The sequence below is a fragment of the Scyliorhinus torazame genome, chromosome 11 (assembly GCF_047496885.1).
Source record: "Scyliorhinus torazame isolate Kashiwa2021f chromosome 11, sScyTor2.1, whole genome shotgun sequence".
NCBI lineage: Eukaryota > Metazoa > Chordata > Chondrichthyes > Carcharhiniformes > Scyliorhinidae > Scyliorhinus > Scyliorhinus torazame.
The window spans coordinates 141,677,546-141,695,167 of NC_092717.1; the positions used below are offsets into that span (position 1 = coordinate 141,677,546).

The following is a 17,622-nucleotide window of genomic DNA, read 5'->3' on the forward strand; positions in this document are numbered from 1 at the left end:
CCATACCATTTTATGAAGATTTCAAACAATCTGCCAAGCTTTGGTGCTCTTTAAAGTGTGCATCTGCAACAACCTGTTGAGTTTAAGGGCAGACTACATGATAGTAAATACATTAAGTTCCAGTTACCCTGCCTTAGGTCCATGCATATCCAGCTTGTGCAGCACTGAAACCTCATGGATATCACTGCTGAACACCTCACTGGAGAAAAGAATGAAGGTTGATTTCCCTCAGCAGGTGTAGAATTCAGGTGATTTAATACTGCCTTTCATTTTGTTCCTGCAACAATTACATATTGGTTGTAAAACAGGACTTAGATTCAGTCCTATGACATGTAAAGTCAAGGGCGCGATTTAATGGCCACGTTGCGTTTGAGCGAGAGCACGACGTGGCTGTTAGATCGCGGGAGAGGCCAAAATCGGAAACTGCTCTGGCCGCCGATTGGTTTGCGATCTGACCAGCCTGCCCTCGTTGGCAAGAACTGAATCCTGCCGCAGCGGGGCGAGAAAAAAATAATCACCAGTTAAAGTCAATCTCCATACAATTAACGGGAAAGACCCGCTATTTAACGTCCTCCCGTGATCTAACCACCTCCCAAACAAATGATCACGTGGGAGCTGATTTGTCCTCTTTTTTTTTAAACATGAAGCTGGCAGAATAGCTGCTGTGGGGATCTGAGAAGGTGAGTAGCCACCTTCGATTCCATATGGTCAGGCCCGCCTCAGCCTTTTGTCGATCACCCCGCTGCCCCTGCCTGAATCTCCCATCCACTTCCTCTTCTTGCATCTAACCCAGTATCGATGCTATTCACACCTCCCAGGTCCATTGAAACTTGCTCGACCAGGCTCCTACAACTGCGGCCCCTCCCCCCACCACACTCCCGTTCACTAGCGTTTGCTCGTGCGGTTACCACTGCCAGAGCCCCCCTCCTCCCCCCCCCCCCTCCTCAGTAACCTACTTCCCTGAAACCATAAACAATACAGAACTGCAACCATAAGGAAAAAAGAAAACCCAAACCCAGAACACATTTGAACAAACCCTCCCCCCATTTAAGAGGCAGAAACAGAACCCCAGTCAAATATAAAACCTTCAATACGAAAACAGCACGCCATCCCCACCAACCAAGTCCAAATCCCAACTTTCATCTCAGTCCCAGTCCTTCAGTCTTAACGAATGCCTCCACCACCTCCCCCGACTCAAAATAAAAGCCCTTTGAATTGCGAGTCGCTCTCACTTTTGCTAGGCAGACCACTCCAAATCTCACTCCACTGCAATACATGCCACTTTCACCCATCCAAAGGCTGCCTGCCTTCTCACCAGCTCTGCCATGAAGCCTTGGTACTGTCATAATATCCACTCATGTATGTAATGAGATGCAGACAGGCAATGATCGACACACAGGATAACCAATGAACACACACGACACAGAACAACCAATCACCAGACAGGACACTACCATTACAAAACACACAAGGCATTAAGACTCTCTCTCTTCTCACAGGATACAGCTACAGAGATAGTTAGAGTGCACAAGGCCGTGAGCACCGTCTCCATGTGACAGAGAGTTAGTCTGGTCAAGCCAGTCAGAGGTTATCAGTTAGATTAATAGAGTGTGAACCCACAGCAGATTATGTACAGCAACCAGCAGGTTCAATAAAACAGTGTTGGACCATCTCCTGTGTCGGAAGCATGTTTCTAGTCTCACTGCATCCAGTTGCAGTCAATGTTAAACCAACTCAGATAACACATCAGGTATATCTCGTCTCTGCTTCGCCCAGTTCAAAACCTTCTCTTTCATGTGGTAGCTGTGGAAGCAGACTATGACCGCCCTTGGTGGCTCATTCGCTTTAGGCTTTGGTCTGAGCGACCGATGTGACCTGTCCAACCTGGGCGGAGGGTTCTTCCCCCTCCCCATCAACTCAGCCAACACCTTTGCAAAGTACTCGGTCAGCCTTGGGCCCTCCACCCACTCGGGCAGGCCCATGATTCTCAGGTTTTGCCTCATCGACCTGATCTCCAGGTCCTCCTCCACCTTAGCTCTGAGTCCTTTGTTGACCTCCGTCACCCTCCGCAGCTCCTCACCCATCGTGGTGAACTGGTTGCTGTGCTGCGACAGTGCCTCCTCCACCCCCTTCAACTTCTCTCCTTGTTCCTGCACCTCAACCAACATCTTCATCACTACCACCTTTACCGGGGCTATCGCCTCCTCCACCCACTCTTTCGGCGTAGCCATATCTCCTACCCGAAGCACCTCCATGTGCTTGGCAGCCTTTTAATTTCCACCGACATCACCTAGGTACGAGGTTCCACCTTGAGCCTCACCCGACAACCCAGCTCCCGCCATCTTTCTTCCCGCAGGACTCACAGCTGCACTTGCCCGGAGACTATCACTCGCCTCTTTCTTTCCAGCACCTTTCTTCTGGGGCTTCGACAGTCCTTGACTTCCTTATGACTTCCCACACCAACTCATCCACAAACTACCCCTGAAACCGGGCATAAAAGTCCAAAAAGCAGAGACTCTAGCAGGAGCCACCTAACGGGTGACCTCCACCTACATGTCACCACTGGAAGTCCCTCGACAACCTTCCTAAAGTGCAGTGTCCAAAATTGGACAGACTACTTCCCTTGAGACCCAATCAGTGATTTATAAAGGTTTAATATAACTTCCTTGCTTTACTACTCTGTCTCTATTTATAAATCCAGGGCTTTTATATGCTTTTTTTAACAGTCTTTATCATCTTGTCCTGTCACCTTCAAGTTTGTGTTTGTGATACCCCCCCCAGTCTCTCTGTTCCTGCACTCCATTTAAATTGTACATTTAATTTGTATTGCCTGTCTTGATCCCTCTTCCAAAGTGCATTATTTCACACTTCCCTGCATTACCTTTCATTTGCCATGTGTTTTTCCCCCCATTTATTTATGGGATATGGGTGCCACTGGCAAGGCCAGCATATATTGTCTATCCTTACTTACCTTTGAGAAGTTGATAGTGAGCCAACTTCTCGAATCACTGTAATCCATGTGGTGAAAGTACTCCCACTGTGTGGTTAGGTTGTACTTCCAGGATTTTGATCTATCGATGGTGAATAAGTGGCGATATGCTTCCAAGTCAGGATGGTGTGTCACTTGGAAGCAAACTTGGAGGTGGTATTCCTATGCACCTTCTGCCTGTCTCCTTCTAAGTGGTAAAGTTTATGGGTTTGGGAGGTGTTGTTGAAGAAATCTTGGCATGTTGCTGCAGCGCATCTTGCAGGTGGTATACACTGCAGTCATGGAAGGCTGGTGATGCATGGTGCCAATCAAATCTCTTCCCAATTCACTGGTCTCTTTATTTCTCCTGAAGCCTGATACAATCCTCTTCTCTTGTTATTACATTTCTGAATTTTGTGTTATCTACAACCTTTGAAATTTTGTCCTTTTTACCCAACAGTGGACCTAATACAGATCCCTGCGAACACCACTGTATACTTGCATCCAGTCTGAAAAACATTGTTCGCCACTGCTCTCCGCTTTCTATCTGTTTGCTAATTTTGTGCCCATGTTGCAACTGCCTCTTTAATTCCATGAGATTCTCTCAGCATGGTAGCATGCGCTCCTGACAGTCTGTGTATTGATTGGGAAAGGAAGGCCAGGTATTTATGCTGCAGCACAAAAGGTGCAGCTTCTTTTCAAAACAGACGTCATGACCTGAAGGGCACATCAGTCCCAAGGCTCATTCAAATAGTTAGCCACCTCATCAGCACCAGCATACATCAGTGCTTCAGTTTGGGGATAGCAATTCAAAGGTAGTGCTGGTGTACTACATGCTGTAGAACCTTGTCTTTCTTAAAATGAGCGATGGAATTGATGGACACTGGGTTGCAATTAATTACTTCCTGTGCTTGTAAGGGTATCTGACATGGCAAGAATGAATGTGGGACTGGGAAACAGTACCACTCACAGTGTGATGTAAAGAGACACATGACCTGAGACTACGGTAGAGTTGTGAATTGGACAGAGACCTGTATAGAAGCAAGCATGGAGTTAGTTCATGACTTGGGCTGGATATACATAGCTATGCGTTATCAATCAACACTTAATGTTCAACCTACAAAACTCGGAACCTCTTTGTGAGACCCACTGAACATATAACAGTACTTAAAGAAATTCAGATACTTGGTGAAACTGTAGTAAATGCTGTATCATGGTAGATACATTGCCTTGTTTGAAGAAACAATACATCTTTGACTTTCTCAATGGACCTATTTACAGCCAATTGAATAATAAAAGCAATGACCTACAAAGACAGCCTAGAATTGCCATGTAACCGAATTATGCAGTGTAGTGCAGACCCTCACATCCACAGACAACAGATATAGGTGTAGTTCTATGGACATAATTGACATCTCTTGGTAAATGCAACCTCTGCATGTTCTGTTCCTGGGTTAACTGGAAGTAGGAATACCTTGGTGGCTATATTCTGTAGCAGGGCTAACAGTGTTTGGGTGTCATATGCTCTCTGTGATGCTTGATGAAATTGATTTTCCTTTTCCTCCTTCCTAAAAGTAATACAGATGGAAGGATCATCCCAATAGGTGTCCTACTGTTGCTGTTTTAGATTGAAGGAGAGTGTAAAGATGTCCCATCTAAGAGGTGGATATTAAAGCTGTGGTAACCCTCATGAGGATCATGAGGGATCACTCATAAACAGAAAAATTGATTCAATATGTGATACATGTGAACTTATATTTCCTCTTTTCCAGAAAATGAAAAACCAGCTTCTTTGGTGACCAGTATGATAGACTATAATATGCCTATAACAATGGCCTACATGAAGCACATGAAGCTGCAGTTGCTGAGCTCTCACCAAGATGAGGTATAATACTTTTTAAAATAATAAATATCTAAATTGCACAAAAGAAGATGTTACTAATGGTTGTAGTTTAAATTGAGTAAATACAAAATTTTTGGTTAATAGAAATGGATAATATTGGATAGTGTTTGATTTGAACTTTACCACTGGCGGTAACTGATTTAAAATTCTTGGCCTAATTTTAATTGTTTAATGCCTTTGTTATAAACATTCAAACTTTAATCTTTATATACTATAAATTCAAAACTATCAACATTGCAACATTTTTATTTTTGTTTTTGTTTCTTTCCAATGGTTGGTAATCAAAGTAGAAGCAACGCATTCTGACCAAACAGACATAATAATAATCTTTATTATTGTCACAAGTAGGCTTACATTAACACTGAAATGAAGTTATTGTGAAAATCCCTTAGTCGCCACACTCTGGTGCCTGTTCGAGTACACTGAGGGAGAATTCAGAATGTCCAAATCACCTGACAGCTCGTCTTTCGGGACTTGTGGGAGGAAACCGGAGCACCCGGAGGAAACCCATGCCGACACGGGAGAACGTGCAGACAGTGACCGAAGTGGAGGGTGGATTTTCAATCCAGGGTCAGGGACCCAATGGCAAAATAATTTCCGGACCCCAACCCCACATTGCATCAATACCAATAGCGTAACACGATTTTGATATACAAAGAGCCAAATTGGCCTGGGGATACGTTTGGCGCCCAACTAGCGGCACTGGTAACTGTCTGGAGACAAGACCCAGTAACTGAGGGCCATGGCAAAAGTCAGACAACAATGAAGCAGTGAAGCAGCAAAGACCTCAAAGGAATGCTGCCGTCATGGGCAGGCGTCTCCAGGATTTTCAGATAATATTCTTTGAGGCTTTAACGGACATAGTATCCAACAGGAGTGTCCAACGGGAGAAAAGTTTTGTTCTCAGCAATAGGAAAAATCTGCCTAGAGAAATGAAGAAGATAAGCTGGAGGTCAACAGGGAGGGGTGGCACCAGAAGTATGTGGATGCAGTGCAGAAAATGATTCAATAATCTGATACGTTCTGGCCAGGTGACCCCCAGGTGACGGGACACTAACTCTGTTTACACCAACTGTCCATAGTTCTCCTTAGCTCTGTCAGATTAAGTGCCCAGTTGCATCACTGAGGAGCATAATATCTCATGTGGATGTCATGCTGGAATAAGTGAGAGAGGGCAAACTACTCATACATCTTCCTCTCTTTATTCTGTAGAAGAGAGTGCATAAAATTGCAAAAAATGTTTTGGATAGATGGTGGTGTGCCACAACTCCACACTCTGATCACGATCGAGAAGGCAGTGCTAGATTGGTAGGATGCCATGGCACCAGGCTGTCTGCAATGGAGAACCATGTGGTTGTGAAAAGCAGGATCATTTGACAGATACATCTTTATGTGAAGGGCATGGAGAATATTCCTGCCCCATGTGTATTGTATGTGTACAACCTCTGTCCACTGCAGGGCTGGTGGTCCTGAGGCGCCTGCTGAGTAACCTTAGTTCTTATCACCAGTTTCTTGTGTCTTCCATGGGGACAGTTGTGGATAACGAGTAAAATGTCTTAGCTGAGTTGTTGCCTGCCTCCTTGGCAGGCACAGACGTTGTCGAACCAGCACCCTTATATTATTCCTCAATCTGGCTTAGAATGGGAAGTATTGGATGAGATGCACATCACAAGGACGCAGGAGGATGAGATTTGAGACACAGTCAGCTATGAGAAGTCTCTCTCAAGATGGAGGACAGACACAGCCATGCATCATTGGGTGAAGATGCTGGGTCTTAAGTGGTACAAGAAAGGACAGGTTTTTTTTTCAAGCATCAAAGGCAGGTGACTCCTTAATGTAGGAAATCCCTGAGGTCAGTGACAGACAGTGGAGGAGTCTCTTTATGAATGTGGTCTGTTATGACTCAGGGCTTTGAGCACGTGAGCTCTTCCATTGAGACAATGGATAGCCATGTGGAGCACCACTTTGTGTGTGTGCAGGAGCAGCATACTTGGTATGCTAAGAATTATGCTGACAACCAATTTAAGATTGTCAGTTGGGCCTGTAGTGTAGTGCATTTGATTTCTTTTTCTTTGAAATTTTTATGTTGCTATTTTAGTGATTTTCTACACAATTTACAAAAAAGACATATATTAGCATTTAATAGAAGAAATAACTCCCTCCCCCCCCCCACACCAATATCAACTAACCTCCCCCCTCCCCCAATCCCATCCCCTAACTGTTTGAGTATCATTGCTGTTGCATTCTATATTACATATTTTCAGGGTTTTAGTTATTTACATGTGTCAGCCCCATCAAAAATGATGGGGGAGGGAGGCGCTACATGTGTGCTATTTTGACTCTATCCCTCTCCCCCCCCTTTTGGATGTACAATGGCTCTGCTCATTCGCCAGTTTTATTTACATGTCTCCATCTGAGTGTTGGGGGTGGAGAGAGGGGGGGTGGGGGGCGGCGGGGGATCCTCCCCGTGCAGGGTTAGTTCAGCATGTGCTTAACTCGTTCTGACCTGGAACCATTTGACCCTGCTGTCGGGACCTTTCTTTGTGGTCTTGCTGTCAGCCTCCTGTATCTGCCCGGTTGTTTCCGTTCCCCCCCACCCCCTTCCTTCTGCTCTCTCATTATTATTGGCACTTTTGTAGCCCCTCTGTTGTTCCCCTCCTGTCCTTTTTTGGCTGTTGGCACATGCAGGTCCTGAAACAAGTTGGTGAATGACTTCCATGTCTTGTGGAAGCCCTCTTCTGACTCCCAGATGTCGAATTTGAGTTTCTCCAGGTGACGAAACTCCAATAGGTCAGGCAGCCAATCTGCAGTTTTGGGTTGAGAAGCTGATCGCCAAACAAGCAGGATTCTATGGTGGGCGATTAGGGAGGCAAAGGCAAGGGTATCAGCCCCCGTCCCCATGAAGAGTTCTGGCTGGTCTGACACCCCAAAGACTGACACTTTTGGGCTTGGCTCCACCCTCACCCCCCCACCTTGGACATTGCTTCAAAGTATGCTGCCCAGAACCCGACAAATCTGGGGCATGTCCAGATGGGTGTGGTTGGCTGGGCCTCCCTAGCACCGTTCACATTTGTCCTCCACCTTTGAGAAGAACCTACTCATTCGGGTTCTAGTTAGGTGCGCTCTGTGCACCACTTTCAGTTGCATTAGGATTAACCTTGCACATGTGGAGGTGGGTGGCACAGTGGTTTAGCACTGCTACCTCACAGATCTAGGGACCCGAGTTCAATTCCAGCCTCGTGTGACTGTCTTTGTGGCGTTTGCACATTCTCCCCGTGCCTGCGTGGGTTTCCTCCGGGTGCTCCGGTTTCCTCCCACAGTTCAAAGATGTGTAGGTTAGGTAGATTGGCCATGCTAAATTGCCCTTATTGTCCAAAAGGTTTGGTGGTGTTACTGGGTTACGGGGATAGGGTGGCGGCGTGGGCTTAATAGGATGCTCTTTCCAAGGGCCGATGCAGACTCGATGGGCCGAATTGCCTCCTTCTGCACTGTCGGGATTCTATGAGTTGGTCCTGTTCAGTGCTTCGCACTAGAGTCCCCACCCTATTTCTGTCCCTAGTTCCTCCTCCCATTTTTCAGCGGGGAGCGTAGTCTCTCTAAGAGTCACCCCATTCAGGTCCCTGTAGTTTTCCCCACCTAGGTTGCCTGCGCCCAATAGTTCCTCGAACGTTGAGTGTCTCGGTATCAGTGGGTATGATGTCGTCTACTTGTGGACGATGATTTTTGCTTGTAAGAGTCCGAGTTCATTTTCGTTGGTCAGTTGTAATCTTTCCATCAGTTCCACTCAAGTTGCTAGTCTGTCGTCCATGTAGAAGTCCCTAACTGTCAGCGTTCCTCCGTCCTGTCTCCACCTCTTAAAGGTGGCGTCCATCGTGGTTGGCGCGAACCTGTGTTTTCCACAAATGAGGACCATGGTGGACATTTCGGTCAGGCGGAAGTGTTGTCTCAGTTGGTTCCAGGTCTGGAGTGTGGCTACTATCACTGGCTGGCAGGGATGGGAGTGTTGTTGTGGCGTGGGCTTGAAGAGATGTCCCTATGCAGGAACTCTCCTCCATCCTCAGCCATTCTGCTTCTGATTCCGTCACCCATCCTGTCGCCCTCTCTGCTGTGGCCGCCCAGTGGTAGTACTGTAGGTTTGGAAGGGCCAGGCCCCTATACTTCTTTTTCTTTGTACAACCCTTTTGAGGATGCTTGGATTCTTCACCCCCCCAGATGAATGCATTATCAATTTGTCAACTGTGTTAAAGAAGGCCTTGCGGATGTAGATCGGTATGGATCTGAACAGGAAGAGGAACCTGGGCAGCACATTCACCTTGATCATCTACACCTTCCCCACTAGGGCGAGTGGGAGTGCGTCCCACTTTTGCAAGTCCTTTTTAACTTCCTCTGCCAGACTGGTCAGGTTCATTTGTTGATCCGTGTCCAGTCATGGGCTATTTGGATCTCCAGGTAGCGGAATTTGCATTGGCATACCTCCAGGTCTGCCCCTCTCCCTTTCAGGTTCACCTGGAAGATTTCACTCTTGCTCAGGTTGAGTTTGTTGCCCGATAAGGCCCCTAACTCTTTCAGGTGCTTCATGGTCCCTTCCATGCTGCCTTGTGAGTCTGAGACACAGAGGAGCAAGTCACCTGCACAGAGTCAAACTCTTGGATTTAGTACTGGGTAATGAACCAGGGCAAGTGATAGATTTGTTAGTGGGGGAGCATTTTGGAGATAGTGACCACAATTCTGTGACTTTCACTTTAGTAATGGAGAGGGATAGGTACGTGCAACAGGGCAAGGTTTACAATTGGGGGAAGGGTAAATACGATGTTGTCAGACAAGAATTGAAGTGCATAAGTTGGGAACATAGGCTGGCAGGGAAGGACACAAGTGAAATGTGGAACTTGTTCAAGGAACAGGTGCTACGTGTCCTTGATATGTATGTCCCTGTCAGGCAGGGAAGAGATGGTTGAGTGAGGGAACCATGGTTGACAAGAGAGGTTGAATGTCTTGTTAAGAGAAAAAAGGTGACTTATGTAAGGCTGAGGAAACAAGGTTCAGACAGGGCATTGGAGGGATACAAGATAGCCAGGAGGGAACTGAAGAAAGGGATTAGGAGAGCTAAGAGAGGGCATGAACAATCTTTGGCGGGTAGGATCAAGGAAAACCCCAAGGCCTTTTACACATATGTGAGAAATATGAGAATGACTAGAGCGAGGGTAGGTCCGATCAAGGACAGTAGCGGGAGATTGTGTATTGAGTCTGAAGAGATAGGAGAGGTCTTGAATGAGTACTTTTCTTCTGTATTTACAAATGAGAGGGGCGATATTGTTGGAGAGGACAGTGTGAAACAGATTGGTAAGCTCGAGGAAATACTTGTTAGGAAGGAAGATGTGTTGGGCATTTTGAAAAACTTGAGGATAGACAAGTCCCCCGGGCCTGACGGGATATATCCAAGGATTCTATGGGAAGCAAGAGATGAAATTGCAGAGCCGTTGGCAATTATCTTTTCGTCCTCACTGTCAACAGGGGTGGTACCAGGGGATTGGAGAGTGGCGAATGTCGTGCCCCTGTTCAAAAAAGGAACTAGGGATAACCCTGGGAATTATAGGCCAGTTAGTCTTACTTCGGTGGTAGGCAAAGTAATGGAAAGGGTACTGAAGGATAGGATTTCTGAGCATCTGGAAAGACACTGCTTGATTAGGGATAGTCAGCACGGATTTGTGAGGGGTAGGTCTTGCCTTACAAATCTTATTGAATTCTTTGAGGAGGTGACCAAGCATGTGGATGAAGGTAAAGCAGTGGATGTAGTGTACATGGATTTTAGTAAGGCATTTGATAAAGTTCCCCATGGTAGGCTTCTGCACAAAGTAAGGAGGCATGGGATAGTGGGAAATTTGGCCAGTTGGATAACGAACTGGCTAACCGATAGAAGTCAGAGAGTGGTGGTGGATGGCAAATATTCAGCCTGGATCCCAGTTACCAGTGGTGTACCGCAGGGATCAGTTCTGGGTCCTCTGCTATTTGTGATTTTCATTAATGACTTGGATGAGGGAGTTGAAGGATGGGTCAGTAAATTTGCAGACGATACAAAGATTGGTGGAGTTGTGGATAGTAAGGAGGGCTGTTGTCGGCTGCAAAGAGACATAGATAGGATGCAGAGCTGGGCTGAGAAGTGGCAGATGGAGTTTAACCCTGAAAAGTGCGAGGTTGTCCATTTTGGAAGGACAAATATGAATGCGGAATACAGGGTTAACGGTAGAGTTCTTGGCATTGTGGAGGAGCAGAGAGACCTTGGGGTCTATGTTCATACATCTTTGAAAGTTGCCACTCAAGTGGATAGAGCTGTGAAGAAGGCCTATGGTGTGCTCGCGTTCATTAACAGAGGGATTGAATTTAAGAGCCGTGAGGTGATGATGCAGCTGTACAAAACTTTGGTCAGGCCACATTCGGAGTACTGTGTACAGTTCTGGTCGCCTCATTTTAGGAAGGATGTGGAAGCTCTGGAAAAGGTGCAAAGAAGATTTACCAGGATGTTGCCTGGAATGGAGAGTAGGTCTTACGAGGAAAGGTTGAGGGTGCTAGGCCTTTTCTCATTAGAGCGGAGAAGGATGAGGGGCGACTTGATAGAGGTTTATAAGATGATCAGGGGAATAGATAGAGTAGACAGTCAGAGACTTTTTCCCCAGGTGGAACACACCATTACAAGGGGACATAAATAGGAGGGATATCAGAGGTAGGTTCTTTACCCAGAGAGTAGTGGGGGCATGGAATGCACTGCCTGTGGAAGTAGTTGAGTCGGAAACATTAGGGACCTTCAAGCAGCTGTTGGATAGGTACATGGATTACGGGAAAATGATATAGTGTAGATTTATTTGTTCTTAAGGGCAGCACGGTAGCATTGTGGATAGCACAATTGCTTCACAGATCCATGGTCCCAGGTTCGATTCCGGCTTGGGTCATTGTCTGTGCGGAGTCTGCACGTCCTCCCCGTGTCTGCGTGGGTTTCCTCCGGGTGCTCCGGTTTCCTCCCACAGTCCAAAGATGTGCGGGTTAGGTGAATTGGCCAATGATAAATTGCACTTAATGTCCAAATTGCCCTTGGTGTTGGGTGGAGGTGTTGGGTTTGGGTAGGGTGCTCTTTCCGGGAGCTGGTGCAGACTCGGGGGGCCGGGTGGCCTCCTTCTGCACTGTAAATTCAATGATAATCTATGATTAATCTAGGACAAAGGTTCGGCACAACATCGTGGGCCGAAGGGCCTGTTCTGTGCTGTATTTTCTATATTCTATGTTCTATGTTCTGTGCTCTCTCTCCTCTCTCTGGATCCCCTTCTAATTCGCCATTCTGAGGGCAATCAATTGCCAGGGCAAATAGAAGCGGGGAAAGTGGGCATCCCTGCCTTGTGCCCCTGTGCATCTGGAAGTATTTAGAGCTGGTGGTGTTAGTCTGCACGCAGGCCTTGGGGGAATTGTACAGAAGTCTCACCCAGGAGGTGAACCCTGTTCCCAATCCAAATTCCTCTTGTACCTCAATGAGGTTATTCCACTCGACTCTGTCGAAGGCCTTTTCTGCGGCAAGGGAGATGATCATCTCTGGTGATCACTCCCCAGATGGGGTCATTATCATATTCAGTAGGCGCCTGATGTTTGCTGTAAGCTGTCTACCCTTGACAAAGCCCGCCTGTCTTTTCCGACTAACCCTGGACAGCAATTTTGCCAGTATTTACGCATAACATTGAACAGCGAGGTTGGTCTGTAGAACTACATTTGGTCAGTTATTTGTCTTTCTGGGTATCAACGAGATGGTGACTTGTGCTAGCATTGGAGGCAAGGTACCCCTTGCTAGCGAGTCTGCAAACATCTCCAGCAAGTGCCAGGCCAGTACTGCTGTAAATGTTTTATAGAAGTCCGCCGAGAACCTGTCCAGCCCTGGCACCTTTTCCGCCTGCATGGAGCTAATGCCCTCCATGACTTATCCCAGTTCTAGCAATGCTTCCAGCCCCCTCCTCCTATCTTCCCCAATGACCGGCATTTCCAGTCGATTGAGGAACTGCTTCATCCCTGAGTTCCTGTCTGGGAGGTTCAGAGGTATACAGTAACCGGTAGAAGGCCTCAAATGCTTCATTGACCTTTCCTGGCCCTGCTACCAGTCTGCCGTTGTTGTCCCTAACCTGCGCTATTTCCCTGGTGGCTGCCTGCTTTCTCATCTGGTGAGCCAGCAGGCAGCTGGCTTTTTCTCCATGATCGAAGGTCCCCCATGTCTGGCATAGTTGGTGCACTACTTTCCTGGTGGGCAACAGATTAAAGTCCATTTGTAACTTTCTCCTCACCGCCAGAAGCTCTAAGTCAGGACCTCAGAGTATCGCCGATCCACCTCCAGTATGGAGTCGACCCTTTGTAGCCAAGCCACCCTCTCTTCCCTATCTCTGCATGCTTTGTAGGCAATAATCTCTCCTCTAATCACAGCCTTCAGCGCCTCCCAGAACGCGGAGGGTGAGACCTCCCCGTTCTGGTTGTTGGTAATATACTCGTCTATGGCCTGTGATATATTCCTGCAGAAGACCTTGTCGGCCAGGAGGGCCTTGTCCAACCTCCATGGGAGACGTTGGGTACGGCCCGTCTCCAACCTCGCATCCATGTAGTGTGGAGGGTGGTCGGAGATTACGATCAAAAGTATTCCACTCTTACTATTCCTGGAAGCATCGATTTCCCTACCACAAAGAAGTTGATATGGGTGCAGACCCTGTGTACGTGTGAGAAGAATGAGAACTCCTCCCTTGGTGCATGAACCTCCATAGATCTACTGCCCCCATCTGCTCCATAAATGCACCTAGTCCTTTTGCCATCTTTGATGTCTTCCACGTTTTGGGATTTCACCTGACCGTCAGCGGGTCCTGTACACAATTAAAGCACCTCTCCCCATGATTAGTCAGTGGGTGTCTATGTTGTGGATTTCCGCCACGGTCTTCTTTATAAATTCCATGTTGTCCCAGTCGGGAGCATACATGTTCTCCTAGACCACCAGTGCCCCATCCACGACATCACTAACCACGATATACCATCCCTCTGGGTCTTTAACCACCCTCGTCGTGCTAAATGCCGTCCTCTTACTAAGCAGTATGGCTATACCTCCAGATCACACTCTTTCCAATCACAGCTTGAGCTTTCAGATTACTGAATTAATCCATTCCCCCTCGAGCAGAATGGACTCTCGTGTTTTTATTTCGAGGTAACCGCCATGTAACAAGATTTCGAGCAATGTTAAGAATCTGAGAATTTATCTGAAGATTTTTATTGCCACAGTATTGTCATGGTTTCGAGTCTGTCCCACCCAGCCCTTCCTTACCAGTAGTTGGTCCTTCTCCCTCAGGTGTGTCTCTTGGATGAAGACTACATCGGCTTTCATACTTTTCAGGTGGGCAAAGACTCTGGATCTTTTCACTAGGCTGTTTCGTCCTTTCTTGTTCCAGGTGACTATTCCAATGGGGAATTTTTGTCTCCCCGCCCTTCCTGCAGGGTCAACCATACTTACCTTGTGGATAAGCAGCAGCAGTCTGGAATTTCACTTTGTTCGGGGGCCGTCAAAAATGGCCACGGTGACCGAACTCACTATGAGGCCAGGCCCCTGTGCTCCGGGTTTTCCTTTTGTCCAGGGGCAACCCTACATGGCCACTAATTCTGTTTACGCCATGTGAGTGAGTCCCTGCACTCCGGGGTTTCCCTTTGTTTAGGGACCCTCCAAAGTGGCTGCTTGTGGTGCCCTTTTGTTCCTTGTTACTTCATGTGGCCTATTGTAGCCAGTTTAGAGCCCTTCCCCCTTTGTCCCTTTGTTCCCCCTATGAACAAAGGACAAAGAAAAGTACAGCACAGGAACAGGCCCTACGACTCTCCAAGCCTGCGCCGACCATGTTGCCCGTCTAAACTAAAATCTTCTACACTTCCAGGGTCCGTATCCCTCTATTCCCATCCGATTCATGTATTTGTCAAGACACCCCTTAAAAGTCACTATCGCATCTGCTTCCACTACCTCCCCCAGCAGCGGGTTCCAGGCACTTACTACCCTCTGTGAAAAAAACACTTGCCTCGTACACCTCCTTTAAACCTTGCCCCTCGCACCTTAAACCTATACCCCCGAGTAATTGACCCTTCTATCCTGGGAAAAAGTCTCTGACTATCCACTCTGTCTATACCCCTCATAATTTTGTAGACTTCTATCAGGTCGCCCCTCAACCTCCTTCGTTCCAGTAAGAACAAACCGAGTTTATTCAACCTCTCCTCATAGCTAATGCCCTCCATACCAGGCAACATCCTTGTAAATCTCTTCTACACCCTCTCTAAAGCCTCCACATCCTTCTGGTAGTGTGGCGACCAGAATTGAACACTATACTCCAAGTGTGGCCTAACTAAGGTTTTATACAGCTGCAACATGACTTGCCAATTCTTATACTCAATGTCTCGGCCAATGAAGGCAAGCATGCCGTATGCCTTCTTGCCTACCTTCTCCACCTGTGTTGCCCCTTTCAGTGACCTGTGGACCTGTACACCTAGATCTCTCTGACTGTCAATACTCTTGAGGGTTCTACCATTCACTGTATATTCCCTACCTGTATTAGACCTTCCAAAATGCATTACCACACATTTATCCGGATTAAACTCCATTGGCCATCTCTCCGCCCAAGTCTCCAAAGGATATAAATCCTGCTGTATCCTCTGACAGTCCTCATCGCTATCCGCAATTCCACCAACCTTTGTGTCATCCGCAAACTTACTAATCAGACCAGTTACATTTTCCTCCACATCATTTATATACACTACGAACAGCAAAGGTCCCAGCACTGATCCCTGCGGAACACCACAGGTCACAGCCCTCCAATCAGAAAAGCACCCTTTCATTGCTACTCTCTGCCTTCTATGACCTAGCCAGTTCTGTATCCATCTTGCCAGCTCATCTCTGATCCTGTGTGACTTCACCTTTTGTACCAATCTGCCATGAGAGACCTTGTCAAAGGCCTTACTGAAGTCCTTATAGACAACATCCACTGCCCTACCTGCATCAATCATCTTAGTGACCTCCTCGAAAAACTCTATCAAGTTAGTGAGACAAGGCCTCCTCTTCACAAAACCGTGCTGCCTCTTGCTAATACGTCCACTTGCTTCCAAGTGGGAGTAGATCCTGTCTCGAAGAATTCTCTCCAGTAATTTCCCGACCACTGACATAAGGCTTACCGGCCTGTAGTTCCCTGGATTATCCTTGTTTCCCTCTTAAACAAAGGAGCAACATTGGCATATTCTCCAGTCCTCCGGGACATCATCTGAAGACAGTGAGAATCCAAAGATTTCTGTCAAGGCCTCAGCAATTTCCTCTCTAGCCTCCTTCAGTATTCTGGGGTATTCAGGCCCTGGGGACTTACCACCTTAATATTTTTCAAGACGCTCAACACCTCTTCTTTTTGGATCTCAATGTGACCCAGGTTATCTACACACCCTTCTCCAGACTCAACATTCACCAATTCCTTCCCTATGGTCTGCTTCTCTCCCCTTCCCCTACACCCTTCTCCCTACTAATGCCACCCCCTCTGTTCTCCCCCCCTGTCTTTACACCCCCCCCCCCAGCTATCCCCCATTCCCAAGCGCTTTCTCCCCGGTGGGAAATGCGCATGCAACCCCCCCCCCCGCCACCTCCCCACCCTCACTCGTACCTCCTGGCGCTAGCTTTCCGGCTGGTGTGGTGGCCCTCCCTTCCTAGAGTTGGCTTGATCCCCCTCTTATACCCGCTGCTTTGATTTCTCCTCTGTCTCCACCTCACCCTCTCCTGCGCTCTGCTGTCCTCAGCCCCTCCTTTTTATGCTCTGGTCCCCAGGTCCAGAACGAGGTAGTACAGTCCAGCGCAAGTTGTCCCTTCACATTTTCCGCATCTCAGGTAGTCTGCATCATCATTGCCTCTGCTGCTGTTTACCCAGCCTGTTCTTTTGGATGAACTCACCTGCAGGGGTCATGAAATAATGCTCCCTGCCCTGGTTCGTGACCCAAAGTCTGGCTGAGTACAGCACCCTGAACTTCACTTCGCTCCTGTACAGGGAGACTTTGCCTTATTGAATCCTGCCCGGTGCTTTGCCAGGTCCACCTCAGTGTCGTGGTATATCCTGATTGTGTGTCCCTCCCAGTTTCAAGCCTTAGTTTGCCTGGCAATCTGGCAATGATCGCCCTCTGCTGCTCCCCATCCTTGGGTTTGGGCCGGAGTGACCTGTGCGCCCTGTCGATCTCCAGTGGGTTGGGGTAATTGGCCCATTGAAACTACATTGACCCTATCTAGAAAGACCACCCTAGCTAGGCCCAATCCTCCACCCTGTAAACTCATCCTAAGGGCCAATTTAACATGGTCAAACCACCTAACATGCACATCATTGGATTGTGGGAGGAAACCGGAGCACCCGGAGGAAACCCATGCAGACACAGGGAGAAAGTGCAAACTCCACACAGATACTCACCCAAGGTGGTAATTGAACCCGAGTCCCTGGTGCTGTTAGGCAGCAGTGCTAAGCACTGCACACAGAAAGAATATGTATACATATTGCACCTGTTTCAGCTAAACAAAATATGTGACAGCTGTTTGCTTGTTCATTCCTCAGGGCAATGCCTTGACCAATTGGAGTTTAAATTTTCAAACAATGCTTGTCAGTTAACTGTCAGTCACCACCAACTGGTGCATTCTTCATGGCAATGCCTCTACCAATTTGATTCCACTTGCCAACCAATCAGCACTTCTCAT

The 17,622-nt window shown here is 47.4% G+C and overlaps 1 protein-coding gene across 3 annotated transcripts in view; it reads left to right on the forward strand.

The window, feature by feature from the left end:
- Positions 1-17,622, forward strand: part of LOC140385559 (nucleolar protein 4-like) — a 635,493-nt gene that overhangs the window by 158,835 nt on the left and 459,036 nt on the right. For all 3 annotated transcript variants that reach the window (XM_072467836.1, XM_072467837.1, XM_072467835.1), the window contains one exon: positions 4,741-4,853. In XM_072467836.1, coding sequence (XP_072323937.1) covers positions 4,741-4,853 — 113 coding nt within the window. The remainder of the gene's footprint in view (positions 1-4,740; positions 4,854-17,622) is intronic.